The 15,419-nt window shown below is 39.7% G+C and overlaps 1 protein-coding gene across 1 annotated transcript in view; it reads right to left on the bottom strand.

Moving 5' to 3' along the window:
• Positions 1–2,785: 2,785 nt before the first annotated feature.
• Positions 2,786–15,419, bottom strand: part of LOC118341875 (potassium voltage-gated channel subfamily D member 2-like) — a 54,889-nt gene continuing 42,255 nt past the window's right edge. The window contains exons 4-8 of the mRNA XM_035680281.1: positions 9,751–9,913; positions 8,723–8,821; positions 6,283–6,378; positions 5,226–5,467; positions 2,786–2,963 (exon numbers count right to left, since the gene is read on the bottom strand). Of these exons, the coding sequence (XP_035536174.1) occupies positions 2,786–2,963; positions 5,226–5,467; positions 6,283–6,378; positions 8,723–8,821; positions 9,751–9,913 (778 nt within the window). The remainder of the gene's footprint in view (positions 2,964–5,225; positions 5,468–6,282; positions 6,379–8,722; positions 8,822–9,750; positions 9,914–15,419) is intronic.

Raw genomic sequence — 15,419 nt, 5'->3', positions numbered from 1 at the left:
TGGCCGTTTGTTTTCAGTACAATGTGCTATCAGACAAATTGGACATTTTTCGGATTATTGGGGATTTTAAATAATGGTCAGACACATGATGAGTCCTAGTTACAACATTCGGGCTAGAAAATGACGTGCACAGGCAGCTAATAATAATAATAATATACATATAATTTATTGGCCAACAGACTCTTTTTGATCATCAAAAGGACGCAGTGCTTGCAAACAAATATTAAAATAATTCAGGGTGTCAATTCTCTTTCAAGCTGCTCATTTTATATTTTACAGCTTATAAAATCTAAAACTAAGAAGCCGCTAACAGCGCACATCTTGATTTTATGGGGCTAAATGGGTGTAAAAAGGTTGACTTCAGGACATTTGATGTTTTAGGGGTTCTTGTTACAGTAATATAAGTTATAATAGTTTAAATTGTGACGGCAGCTGTCAGTGCAGCACGATGTTCCCGAAACATCCTCGAATCTCCCTGAAATCAGTTCTATTGACTTGTGCTGTTGTAAAAAAAGTCCGCCGACAACAACTTTAACCCTGCTTAAAGTATGTTAAGAAAGAAAAACATTAGGCAGCATGTGCATTAAATAAATCTGCAAGCAAAGACGACGAAGATAAAAGCTCAGGTGCAAAGACAAAAAACAGTTTCTTATCACAAATTGACATCAACATTTTTCATGATGGCGGTTCAGATGTTTCTGTACAGCAGAGAGGAAGGCAGTCAGCTCTGACAGAAAGATCAGGTTAAAAAAACAATATATACAGAGTCAGGACCGGACCCCGGACCGCTCGTACAGGTGGAAACTGACGAACAGCGTAGTCGGGGACGTGCCTGGTCGGATCTGCATGCAGAGGAACGTCCCGACACACCTGGAAACACACCGACCCATGCACTCACTCACACAGATATTGAACATGCTTTCCTCAACGTCAGAGCTGCAAATATAAAACCTCCTCCGCCAAATCAACGGATTAAAGGAAAAGCTCCTCATTTTGGGAAAAACGTATGTTAGTCAATTAGCCCTGATCCAGAACTCAACATGCTTGGAGACCTCAACGCTTCTTACGCCACTGCGCGATGTGGTCACATATTCTGGGCTGTAGGATCTTACTGAGGTCCAATAAAAAATTTGTAAATACAAATACGAATACATACAAGTAAATAAATAACAATAAATAGCAAAATTATAATGAATACAAAAAATAAATTAGATATAAATTGAAATAAAATAAAGTATAACAAAAATAAACAAAATAATAAAACATAAAAAATAGTTCCCTCTAAAACATTTTTTAAAAATTGCATATTTTATTTATTAAGTTTGCCGTTAGATTATATTTTCTTCGAAAGCCTTCACCGCACCGCCAGGAATAACAATCTACTTATTAATTATATCTTTAAAATAATTTTCTTTGGCTTAAAAATAGTCAAATGAATTAAATATAAAATAAATCTTCCCATGTATTATAAACCTCAGTAGCTGCTCGCAGAAACTGACGAAATCTTGGATTTCGTCATAGCTTTCGGTCCGGGTGAGATTATCGCAGACTGTCGATCAAATACGTTCACAAACGCAACCTGCTGCTGGATTAAAGGTTTGCATAGTGTAAGAATCATTAATGGGACGTTCTCACTTCCAACTCTATGTTTTAAGACACCGACTGATAATCGGGAAACAAGTTCGTATTCTCACTATTCTTTTCATCATGAATATTATATTGATCAAGGTTGTATCTGAGAAAACTGTCCAGGACCGTGGTACAAAGTACGTCCAGTCTGAATCAGGGCTAATGTACCCAGAGACAAGTGAGAGGATAGGTAAACTGCTAGCCTAGCTGAGTGAAAGATAATGTTAAGAGAGAAAAAACCTTCCAATAACTTCAAAACTATCTTACTTTACGTATTTTATCTTGTTTAATTCACACAAGTAGAAAATGAGATGGGCTGTTGGCACTCGAAGACCGTTAGCTCAACTCCTTCAGAGGTTGGAGATCATTTTATTTAATGTTATAAATGTATAAAACAAAGCCATGATGAGAAGGTTGGCTATTTATATTTAGTTATTATTAATGTCTGCAACCAGGTCAGATTCCCTTTGAAATCAGTGAATCGAGGCGGGAGACAGACTCTCGGATGGTCTGATTACTAGCTTGTTAGCTAACAACAAACTACTTGTAGATCAGACAGACTTGTTGGAAGGTTGATTGAGCTAGGCTAGCAGTTTCCCACCACTCTCATTCTTTGTGCTAAGCTAGACTGAATACGTTTGAAAAACTGATTGCTATTTTCTCATCTGACTCTGGTAAGATGGTTCCCAAAATGTCCGACATTTCCTTTAAACTGCATTCCAAGTAAAGAAATCTACATCAGCATCAGCTTTCTCTGGTTTTGAGACATCAATTTTAAAGACATACAGAATTGGAAAAATAGCAGTGGTGATGATTTTTAATTTCTCTCAGATAGAGATGAGTCATCAGCCAAAGCTCTACCGTCATCTCTTCTCAGACTGCTGGAATAAAAATCCTTCCTACGAGACCAAAGAAAAGTTACAATCCAATGTGGGTTCAGCTGAGTTTAAGTGTATATTTTATCATTTTCCTCCACCAGAGGTTTGAAATATTCAGGTTAACCCGTCACTTCCACCGTGGACATGATCCAAAATCCCCACCATCTGAGTCTGTTGTGGTTCTGGGGCTGTCAACCCCCGACCCCTAATCCCTGACCCCCCCGTCGTCTTCCTGCTGGGTGGGTTGTGTTTCCGCGTTTGAAGGAGGATGTTATCATCTACAGAGCGGAGACCCGGACGATGTTGGCCTGGGAGTAGTTGGTGGAGCTGGTTGAGTCGTCGCCTTCAGGGGTGGTGCCGGGTGGAGTGGGCATGCTGATGACGGCGGCGGTGATGTACGACTGGTCGCAATTCAGAGGAACCGTCTCCTCAAATTTGGCGTTCAGACTGGATCGACTGGAACGACTGCAGAGAGGACACAGAGGAGTGGTTGAGACTCAACACATCAAAAGATGAGTCTACTTTACAGAACAAAGGAACTTAAAATCTCAGTTTGACCAACAGAGGTCTTCAGGTAGGACTGAATCCCCCAAAACAAGTCCACATTAAACAGAAACCAGAGAGCTTTTTGCTTCTGTATGTTTACGTGTTTCCTGGAAGTTTCAAGATTGATTGATCTTAAATTGTGATATTATTGGTTGATTAATTCACATTTACGTAAGTCATTATTAGTTCAGTTTGTTAGTTTACTGTTTGGACCGTTGGTTGTGCACACCCTGAAATTAACGCGTAATGATTACAATCCATTGAATGCTTTATTCCAACCAAGAACAGTTCAAACCTCAGTATTATTACAAATACATTCAAATTATTTAAATCATTCAAAGGGAAACCAAAAAGACTTCAACTATTGATTTTCTATCAATGGACTAATTGATTAATGGACTGATGGTTCCAGCTGTATTTAAATAAACTGTTGGGTAGTTTCATTTTTCAACAAAACATCAAATTTTATAAAGTCTTAATATGTTTGTGTGTAAAAATCTGTAAGGCTATCTGATAAATGTAGTAAGTAAGTGCAATATTACCCTCTGAGATGTAATGGAGTACAAGTGTTAACATAAAAGCATTAGGTTGATAAATATGAGATACAGAGGAGTTTCTGTGGACTTTGGATTTTAACCAAGCGTTATCCTGTGGATTGAGGGTAGGAAGAGGAGCAGAGCTTCAGCAGTGATACAGGAGGAGGCTGTAATAGAGAGGAGTTCCCAGCTGTCCATATTTAGGAGAAAGTTCCCAGAGCTCCCAGACCTCCCACAGTCTCCCACAGCTGGACATATTCTGGATTCCTGTTCTCTGACTCTACATGGGAATACACAGTTACATGATCTTTGGTGCCATGTGTTTATATACAGTGAGTCTGTGAGTGTTTGGCTCAGAGTTTTACTGTTTATAACATACATTTATGTGTTTGCGTCCAGTTAAAGCAGAATGTCTCCTCCTCAGGTCTCCTCTAAAAATGCATTAGATTATATAAATTACATTCAAAAGCAGCTATTGAGCACTGTAAACAATATATAAAGCCATTATTATTTACTTTATATCATAGCCTAAAAATGTCCTCTTTGATTGGCTGTCAGGTGTCAATCATAGTTCAGGTCAACAGTTTAACCATCATTCTAAACTTGGGCTCAAGGTAAACAGTAATGTTTCATACTGTCTTACCACCTAACTCTCTTCAGGGATTTCTGGGACCTAGCCTAAAGATCAGTTGAACCTTCATAACCACACTTAATACCTCCTTAAAAACCTCTATAACCTTCTCAGACACCTTTGGAACCTTGTCAGAACATCTTCAACACCTTTTACTCTAAAACGTCCTCAATGGCCTATGGTACCAACTCAAGCACCTCTGGAACTTCTTAAGTGTGCCAATAATCTCTTTACGAGTTTTGGTACCTGTACAGGGACCCATGGAATCTCTTTAAGGATTCCTACAACATACATAAGGATCATTAGAACCTTCCTATCAGCATGTAATGCCTCCTTAAAGACCTCTGCAATCATCTTAATGACCAGTGGTACCCCGTTGAGACATCAAGACATCTCCAACCTTTACAGGGATCTCCTTGTTCCTGTGTAGCCTCCTCTGTGTTCTCTAAAACATAAAATCTCTTCAAGGGAATGGGTTCACCTGAAGCCTCTTTAAGCATCCCTTGGACATATTCAAGCATTCCTAGAACTTTTTCAACAAGCTCTGTTAAGAACGTCTGCAAACTCAATGATGCTTGAAAACTCCTTAAGTTCTCAGAAAACTTCCGAACTTCTTTAAGGTCTTTACAACCTTCAAAAGGGGATCTACAATCTCCTCAAAATCCTGTAACACCTCCTTATGGGCCTTTGCAACTTCCTAAAGGATCCCTAGAATGTCTTAAAGACTTTTACGATCTTTACAATGAGCTCTTAACCTCCCAAAACATCTTTGGAACTTTCTGAAGAACCTCTGAAACCTCCTTTTGGACCTCTTTAAGGATCGCCAGAACCACCTTATTTGCCTCTTATACCTCCCTAATGACTTATACTAGATTAGTAATGTCCTTTGTCTCCCCTGAAATGTCTTTGAGAGCTCTACAACCTTTATAAGGATCTCTAAAACATCCTCAAGGACCTCTGGTACCTTCTCAAGGACCACAGAAACCCTTATAAGCTGTTTCCTACCTGTTTTTGAACGGTCTGTCTCTGATCTGGATGGTGCTCAGTTCCTGGATGCTGCCCTGCAGACCCACAGACATGTTGGAGTTGGGGACGTTGAAGGTCTTCCTCTTCCTGCGGCTGCAGCAGGAGCTAAGGCCGTGCGGTGAGGAAGAGGAGGAGGTGGAGGAAGACCGGGACACCTGATTCACCAGAGTCACGTCCCTGTAGCTCGCTTCGTATGTTTTCTCGTCCACAAACTCGTGGTTCTGAGGCAGATACAACATCAGGATGTTAGAGGAAAGGTATTAAAGGCACTGTTTGCGGGATTTGAACATTTCTGACTTTGGCAACTCCTAGTGGTAGCACCAAATAGGACACACACACACACAAAAGTTTCTAATCAGAAGTGATAACAGTTGAGTATAGAGACTAGTATTGGAAGTATAAAAAGAGTATAAACAACTTATATAGATTTTTTTTATCAGAAAAGTCTATACTTGGTGAGTTAATGCACCCGTAATTTAGAGGTGCAACGGATCACAAAGGTTACGGTTAGGATTGTATCATGGTTCACTATGATTGTTAAACAGTGATTGCATCCAGTTTCTGGAGGTCATTCAGAACTGGATTGTAGTTAAATATGTAGGTATGGTTTGGAGGTGTAGAGAAACTGTTCATCTTAAGTTCTCTTCATGTTGCGTAAATCCTCAGGCTCAGGTTGCATTCAGGTTTCTCAAATTTCTTTCTTTCTTTTTAATGACTGAGTCGTCTGTGTCCTTGCATGTCATATGGTGCAAGCAGATACACAATGCCAGGGGTGCGTAATGCTCCTCTTGAGGTAATGAACAGCTTTAATAGCTATGACTTTTACTTGTTTCAGTCACTGAACTCAACCTGCCTTTATTTGGAACAGGCCTTTAATTCCTTTTGCACAAAACTTTTGCTCGACAAAGATGGTAAATACCATCAGATTGTTTATTTAAACCAGTAGCAATGTTATCTGTATAAAAATCAGGCTAACGAACAACTTATAACTTTATTTGATCATGTTATACTTTTTTGTGTCTGTGTGTGTTCTCACCGTGGTCTTCTCCAGACAGTGCAGAAGGTGATGATGATGCACCTCAAAGCCGGGGTTGGCCTTACACACCAGCGCTTGTCCGGCTTCCTTGGACGCCTTTAGGGCACAAACACAAATCACACACAGTGAGCCCATCATTGAACACGCCTCCACCCAGCCAGAACCACAGCACCGGTCCCACTGTGACACACATAGACAGTTCCAACCACCTTCTTTTAGAATCACTGTAAGAATATTTCATCTGTCTAATTTTATTCACCCACAATACCCTCCTGGAGTTAGAAAGTGACGGATCGCTCACTGGTTCAAACTCAGGCCACCGACTGCAGCCGTTCAGCAACTTTATCACTGCTTCTCTAAATGTGTTTGTGTTTCTGCTTGTTTATTTTGACTTGAGTCTCATTTGATCCAAGAGAGCCACCGTACTCATAATAGTCAGGGGTTCAGACTGAATGTGACGCAGTTGGACGGACAGAGGGACTGAAGACTCTGTGATCATCATGGGGCAAAGAGCTCAGGTACTGCCAAAGGAACACTCTGATATTTTAAGAAGTATGCATGTTACCTATCCTTCCCAGAATCAGAAAGCCAGCCCTGACTAACCACCTTTAGTGTGTCTAAAGGGACAGATGTTCCTAAAATCCTATGTACCTAGGTCTGTAAAGGAAGTGATGCACCTCACACCTGGGGAACCTAAAAAAGTGACACACCTTAATCCCATGGACTGTAAAGGAAGTCACAAACCTCCCTGGTGACCCCAAAGGAAGTAATAAATCTTCTTCCTCAAGGTTCTCGTAAGGACTCTAAAGTAAGTGATGCACCTCACTAATGGGGACCCTATAGAAGTGATGAACCACATATTGTGAGGGCCGTGAAGGGAGTGACACAATTCAATCCTGGGGTTCCCTAAAGAAAGTAATACATCTTCCTCCTGGGGGCCTCGGAGGGACTCTAAAGGAGGTGATGCATCTCACTCCTGGGGTCTCTAAGTGCTTCCAATGGCTTGCAGACCTAGAGTCACCAGGAATAAGCTCTGACTGCTAGCCTAGCTTAGCACCTACCTTAGTCTCAATATGTCCCAGACTATTAATACTCAATCTTCATTTGAATCTGGGTAAGACATAAAACAAGCTATTTTCTCAAAAACTCAGACTACTCCTGAGAAAGTCAGAGTTTGTCGTCCACCATCTCCTCTGCATCGCATTGATTCCGCCCCTTTGCATGCCGCATGGTTGGCTGATTGACATGCAGCCCAGACGGATCTCATTCCTCCACACGCCGATGGAACCCAAAACGTGTAGTGATGATGTTATGAGCAGCGCAGGCCAGTTAGTCAGCAGCCAAGCCACATGGGAGATCAAATAAAAATACACATGAATCCAAAGAAAACACAGACAAAGAAAGAAGCTGAGATGTGGAGATCGGGAATCTTTATAGACATTGGTTTCCTGTTGGTTAGATGCCCGACACCTGAGCACTACGGCATGCACAGGTGAGTTAGAGACGGATTAACGCAGGGTGGTTCTCTATGTGCAGTGTCAGTGTAAGAGCAAAGCTGAAGACGAATCAAGAAAATTTTAAATAAAGACGTTAAGGATGCCAACAGTTCAACAGTAACATTTTCTGTTGGCCCACAATCAGTTTTAAAGCCACATTAGCAGAGTTCACTGTTTTGATAAGACTAAAAAATAAGAACAAACAAATACAGTCAGCCCGCCTGAGGCCCTCCAACCATGATCACTGATACTGAGCCGGGACGCAGAACCAAAGTATCAGAAATTTATGTCACTATGGTCACTGAACAGATTTTCATTCTTTAATGAGAAAATCAAGAAAGAAGCTGTTTCCTGACAACCATTTATAACAAAAAACGGAAAACAAACTGATATCTGATTTTATTTGATGTGCTTATAAATGGAAATGGGTAAATTAAATCAGATTACATCGCACCGAATTGTTCCATAAACGCATCATTAATGAATCATATCATAGCCCATTATCTACATCTGATGTACACCCCTAGTATAAACTCATGGGTATTGTATTGAGACTTTTGCGAGAAAGTGTTTCATTTAATGTCAGAAATTCATAACAAAATGCGAAAATTATTATTGTTTTTGTTGTGCATTGTAAAGTTCCAGAAGTTTTATGATCAACTAGGTCCGGTGGATTAATGTTACTGCTGAACCGGATAGAAGGATGAATGGAAACACACTGAGAAACAAAGACGTGATAATAAAAACAGATTAAAACAAAGAAAAAGTAGTATGAGGAGGTAAACAACCAACCCCCCCCCCCTCCGGGTCACATCGAGCATCCAGCATGCAGCAGACTGCAGCGTGTTCGCTAGCAGCTCGACAAGAACAACGAAAACATGAAAGAAATCAAAAGGATAAAAAACACCAGCACCACCCGACGATGACTGCATCTCCGTGGTTACCTCCTCATCGAGGTCAATCAGCAGCCGGCTTTGTTTGTACTGCAAATAAGCGTTAGCCCCTCCGCTCTTCACCACGTGAATTCTAGCAAGCCTGGTTTTCTGTTTGTGAACACATACAAACGTCAGTTCAGCCCGTCCAATCGGGTTCTTTGAGTGTGAGATCTGCTGTTCTTGAAAGATTTATTTTGTGGTTTTCACATAATGACTTATAAAGCACGCATTAATGCCTTATTGTGCTTTATTCCACCAGACCAATAACTCTGCAGTAGAAATGGTCCTCAAGTGTCTACACTGGTTTTTCTTATTGTGACATAATTTCTTGAGAATATCTTGAAATTATTTGTATCCTTGTATCTGTAAATTTTCAGCTAAAAGGTTAAATAAGTTAATAAACCATAATCATTGAAAATTGTACAACCCTAAAGAGCCAATATGCTACTAATATGCATGCTCATAAGCAAGTAAATGGTTAATATGTGTACTTTAATATAAAGTGCTGCCATAATATCTTGCGTGATGATAAATCATAGATTTTGTAATCATCTCTTTTGTCATTACTGTGAGATATGGATCTCATATCCATAAATATGAGATATTTTCTTGTCAATAACGAGGTGTGGATCTCATATTCATGACATATTAAGTCAGATTATGATAACTGTTGTGGTATTCAGAGCAGCAGACAGAGAAATGATTCAACTTGTGTTGCTCTCCCTGCGGGATAAACAAAAGTCTCTCAAAACTCATTTGTTGATGTTGGGAGGAAGTAAAACTCTGGACACAGTTTCCTCTCTCTGTTCTCTGAGGATTACAATAAAAAATCAGCTGTGATTAGACATAATACTGTGTTTGTGCCTCTTTTGTCTCCTTAGAAATGTTTCTTCCACCTGATAAAGAGGAGATATTTTACAGCACTGTTTAACTGTAGATGATCAACCTCAGGTTTCACCTCCTTCTGTGCCGATGCAACTGAACTTCATTGAGTTTTAACCGTTAGATGTCACTCCAGAGTTGAAGTTTAACTTCACCTTCTGCGCTCGTCTCTTCTCGGCTCTCTGGCTCTGGTGGTAGATTCGGCTGAAGTTGGAGACGATGACGGGAACCGGCAGGGCAATGACCAGCACGCCGCTTAGAGAGCAGACGGAGCCAAAGATCTTCCCCATGATGGTCTTTGGTACCATGTCACCATATCTGACAGAGAGAGAGAGACAGAGGGAGGTTAGACGGGATGCAACCCTTTCAACTCGGCTATGCTGTTTTCCAGGAGATTTTCCAGGAGTTTTTCTTGACAGTACAGGACAGCACTCGCTCACAAACAGTGGTCATCGATTTAAACAGGATAATGCAAAAAACAGCCGCCTGCAGGACGTCTGTTTTTAGCTTTTAGACGGTTTTAACTTCCAACACCAAAACTCTCAGCAGCTCGCACCAGAATATGACATTTACTGTTCAAATACGACATTTACTGGTTTTTAAAACTAATTTTACAAACTCACAGCTCATCCTGTGTCTTGTCTCTGTTGGAAAATGATCGTCATCCTCTCCTGATGCATTCTTTGTTTACTGCTGAAATTATTAGTTAATTAATGGATTGGTTGGTCAGTTGATGAATAACTGAAGTGATTTACAATAAAACAGTTACTGGACAGATTGTTAAAAAATCTGAGTCATCAGACTAATTGATGATGAAAATAATCAATAGTTGCGTCCTTAAATTGATTTAATAAATTGTACAAGAGGAAATAAACCCATTATTTTTAAGTATTTTAATGTATATGATGTAATAAACGTCTTTATTTTCTTCTTATTTAATTATATAAACACTTTATTTTTGTTATAATCTGGTATTTTGTTTTCATTCTTATATCTTCATTTTCCTTTTTTTCCTCTTTCTAACTGAATAATAATGATTGTAAATAATGTAATGAATGTGGCTGTGGGAACGTAAAGCTGTATTTAGAGTTTATTAAAGAGTCTAATCTTCACTCAACATTTTCCTTCCCAATGTGCAATTTTGCAGATGAACTGTGAATATATTTATGAATAATAAGTTTCCTGCTGTTGACACAAACTCCACGTTTTCAATAAAAAATGCAGACGATCAGCAAAAAATGGAGCTGACGCAGCGTTTTGTCAGCGTCGGTCTGAAGAGTGGAGCTGCAGTTCAGGCAGCGTCCACACGGAGGAGCCAGAGGTCTGTAGAACAACTCTGATCATCAAGAGTCCTTCATCACCTCCTTCATCACTTCCTTAATCTCCTCCTCACCACCTCCTCAGCACATAACTGCAGATACAGAGTCCAGAATGATATTAAAATAAACCGGTGTCTCCGACCTACTTTTAAAAGCCCCTCATTCATTATTATCTCACTCTGCCTCATATTCTCTCTGATGGCCGTCCCTGCGTTTCCCAGCATGCTCTGTGTTCACATGTTGAGGTGGAGGAGAGTTTTTGGATTTCTGACTCCATCAGGTCAAATTAAAATCCTCTTACAGAAAACTTTATTCAGACAGCGGGGACGAAGAGCACCGGTTCTCTTTTGGGTTTTTAAATTTGCTTTTCAAAAGAAAAATGCAGAAAATGTTCATGTTAATATTTATTTTTTTTACGTTGTTCCACCAGTTACAGAAATCATAACTTTACTCTGATCAGGTTTAAATCAGTGGTTTTTGGTCCTGAGGGGACCCCCGGAGGAGGTTGCAGCAGCAAGGTGACGTTAAAGTTTGTGTCAGTGACTGATCACCTCGCCTCCTCCTACAAACCTTCAAACCCAGAGTCACAGCTAGAGACAGCCAATCAGAGGCTGCGACCTTGTCTCAGTGTGTGCGTGTGTGTGTCACAGTCAAGCATACAAAATCAGACACACACTCAGAGTACAGGTGTGTGTGTGTGTTGTGTCATGTGACTGCGTCCTTCATCAAGGAGGATGAGTGTGTGTTTACGTGCTCATTAACACACAATGGTGTTCATGCCTTTATGAGGACCCTGTGATCAACATTAACCCTGATTTAAATGAGAACAACAATGTAAACAAACGTATCTGTCCACTCAAAGACATCTTTCACAAATAGAAGATCTTCGGATTATGAGTACACTGCAAAAACAGCCCTTCTAGAAACAAGTCAAATATTCTTAAATATAATTTAATATTGTTCTGTTGAGCAAAGAAATCTGCCAGTGGGCTGTGTTTGCTATGTTATAATTCTTAAAACTATCATAAAAATCAGCCACTGAAAGACTAATGGGCCATAAAACTAGCCAAATATTTACAAGCTACAGCTAACGTTACGCTACGAGCCAGAGAGCTAATGTTATTCTTGCTAGATTCAAAGTCAATAACACTGCCACAGTCGACAAACAGTTAATATTATTTGTCTGTATGTTTGACAATAAGACTAGCTAGCTGTCATGATTTTTCTGATTTCAATATTTGGTGTGTCCTTTCTATTATCAGGTTTTGTTGTCTTTGTGGACCCCAGGAATAAATGCTAATAAAATCAATCAAATCAATTTGTTCTAATTGATTTTGATGTTATGTTGTATGTTTATTGTATGAACTGTAAATACACACATCTTATTTGAATATGGACTCCAGGAAGAGTTGTCACTGGACAAAAAGGACCTGTATCTGAAAAGATCTAATGGTGTTCAGGTTTATGGATCTCTTTCCAGATCTGTCCATCATATGAAAATAAATTGTGTCAAAGATCCAGTCTGTATGTTCTGCATACCGACCGTATCTTTGACAGATACCAACGTATCACCACCTTGGATAATACTGTATTTTTGTGCATTTATTCCAGTGTGTTGGTGTTGCCAAGGCAACAACTAATGGGGATCCCAAAAACCACTAAACCCACAATACATCTGATCACAAATATTTTCCTGTTTTTTCACGGGGGAACTGAGCATGAAATGAAACCCACGTATCTTCTCCCAAAACCAGTCGACTGGCAGAGGATGAGTGATTCCTTTTATTCAACAGAAGAGAAAGATATTGGATGTTCTGAACATTTAAAACTGATCCACTGAAAAAGAGTCGGAGTAATATGCTTTCACATTTGTGTGATTGGCCTTTACAAAGCTTTTAATGTGAAACTGCAGGAAGTGATCAGTTGGAATTACCAACAATTTAACACAACAGATATAGAAGAGAAAATATTGTTCAACTGAAATGATCAACTTGAGAGGTCCACAAAAATTACCACAAATGTTCAATTAAGATCATTTAATCATTAGATTAATAAAATATTTAAATCTGGTATTGGACAAACAGATGAACGTTCTAGTGGATCACCATCAGTGTTTCTTTTCATTAATGACAACTGTCAAAAACCTCTGGGTTTACTTCAGACAGGTTGAGAGAATAAGAAGGCCTCTCTGTGAAGCTTCAGCGACCCCTCAAGGGGGTGCCCACCCCCCGGTTGGGAACCACTGTTCTAGCGCACCTTGCACTCTTTAATAACTACAGTATTTTACCTTGTATAAAGAATATTGAATGCAACCTTTATATAGTTTAGTATAGGACGTAAACGCAACTAAAACTACATAAAAAACGACTTTTCTAAAAAGAAAAGTTTTACGTTTTATCAAAAACTTTTCCACAGGACTTAAATTTGACTAAAAATAAATCTGAATTAGGTAGGACAATAGCTTCATCAGTCCAAAGACAAAAAGTCAAACAGTCGTCTCTGTTCACCTTCCCTCATTAATATTTGTCGCCCTCAAACGGCGTCCGAGCTGTTAAACCTGCTTCGTTACTGCGGCAGTGTCCGTTCCTCTCAATGTGTGTTTAACTTTCTGTCTGTCTGTCTGTCCACCCTGAACATTTCTATTCTCACATCCGTCCTAAGGGGACTGGAGGTTAATTATATTTAATTTCAGTGGTCACAGACAGCTGAAGGAGGGCTGAGAACACATTTAGAGGTTAGACACATACGTACAGGCTGAGAGGCTTTTTTAACATTGAAATTTGGCGGTGAATTTATAGCAGAACTCTCAGTCAGTCTATTTTCAATTCAGAGGTCAATTTATCTGAAAAGCCTAAGTCAAGAAATGATTTGTCTTTCATAGTTGGGGAAATTAACTTTTATTCATACCAAAACAAATGATTTATTGTTTCTAACGAAAACATACTCTTCTCACACTGTTGTTTTATTCAACTGATGCCTCAGTGACTGAGCTTTGAGAGGATTTTCAGAATAAAAGCACCATAATCCTGGCCGACAGTCCACAGAGCTAATCTGAGGTCTGTGTGAGAGCTACTTCAGCTGGCTGACAGAGCATTGAGTTGATCTGAGGTCTGTGTGAGAGCTGCTCCTGTTATATTTCCATGTCTTAAATGTTATTCAGGACATGTTTGCTGCAGAGAAAAAGGTGAACTCGTCTTTCCTCAGAATAAACGCTGACATCAAACACACATACACACACCTTCACTTTATCGACCACACAAACCCCACAGAGACGTGTGTGTGTGTGTGTTTGAGGTCGTCCTCTGTCAAAACAAACTGTAGATATTGACACTGATGCAGCAGTCAGCACTTTCTCCTCCTGAGCAAAAAAATGTTGTCAAATCCACTAAAATCTACATCCAACACCTGATCCTGTTGATTGTTCTCAGTCGCTCTGGTTGCACCGACTCTTCCAAACGAGCTGTTCATTAAAGCTCCAGTGTGTCACATTACTGGAATATATTATTCACGTATGTTGTGTTTTCCTGTGTTTTCCTAATTTTTCACAGTAGGAGGTAAACATTGACATATAAAAGATGGATGTCTCAACTTCCTGTCACTGTAAAGAAATATGAAGCCAAACTTTTCCAAATACGGCTGCTGCCATCTTGCTCTGGTGACTTTGGAGACAGAGTCTCAGCTGCTAATCATGAAGTGAAACCCCCTTTTTATATCTTCAAATAACTCATTAAAACCAAACTGCTGATGATAGAGAGGGTCTATACTGCAGTCAGCCACCAGGGGAGATAGAGAGGGTTGGCTTCAGTATTAGGGAGCTCTCATGTCGTTAATCTTTATATGTGTCGATTGAGGTAACTCGCAAAGAAACATAAAAGACTGAGAACAAATAAACATGGATTTAAACATAGCAGGGTAACACAAAATCTTCTTTGCAAACGTTTTATGACGAAGGAAAAACATTCAACGTTTGTTAGAGCTCAAAGATTCACACAGTGAGTCCTCAGAGGAGCTTTAAGTCAATACACTAACATCTGCTCCAGAAACTCATGTAAACACTTAATAAGCAAACTGTTGTTCCCTCCCAACCTGTTTTATTTCAGCTAATTATTTCTTGTAATGGAGGATTGTACAATCATCATCATTAGAAACACACACACACATCCACAACCCACACCACAACACCACCAGTGAAAACAAACGGTGATTTTTACCAGTTCAGCTGCAAAGCCAGTTCAGGTGTGTGTGTGTGTGGTCTGAATCATTTCATGCTTCAATGTGACGCCTCCGCCTTTTTGCTCTGACCACTTACCAGGAAGTGCACGAACAAACTAGCCTGTACCACCACACACCACACAACACACACACACACATTCATTGAAAACCTATTCAGAAGCATATGAGAGTAAAATGCTTCTCGCTTAATGAGAGGCCACATTCATTATAGATTAGCTCTTTACAAGTGTGTGTGTGTGTGTGTGTGTGTGTGTGTGTGTTTCCAGGAGAAT

This window comes from Morone saxatilis, unplaced genomic scaffold (genome assembly GCF_004916995.1).
Source record: "Morone saxatilis isolate NCDOM2014 unplaced genomic scaffold, NCSU_SB_2.0 Contig10, whole genome shotgun sequence".
NCBI classification, from domain to species: Eukaryota; Metazoa; Chordata; class Actinopteri; family Moronidae; genus Morone; species Morone saxatilis.
The sequence above is the reverse complement of the archived record's forward strand: the minus strand, read 5'-3'. Positions and strand labels throughout refer to the sequence as shown.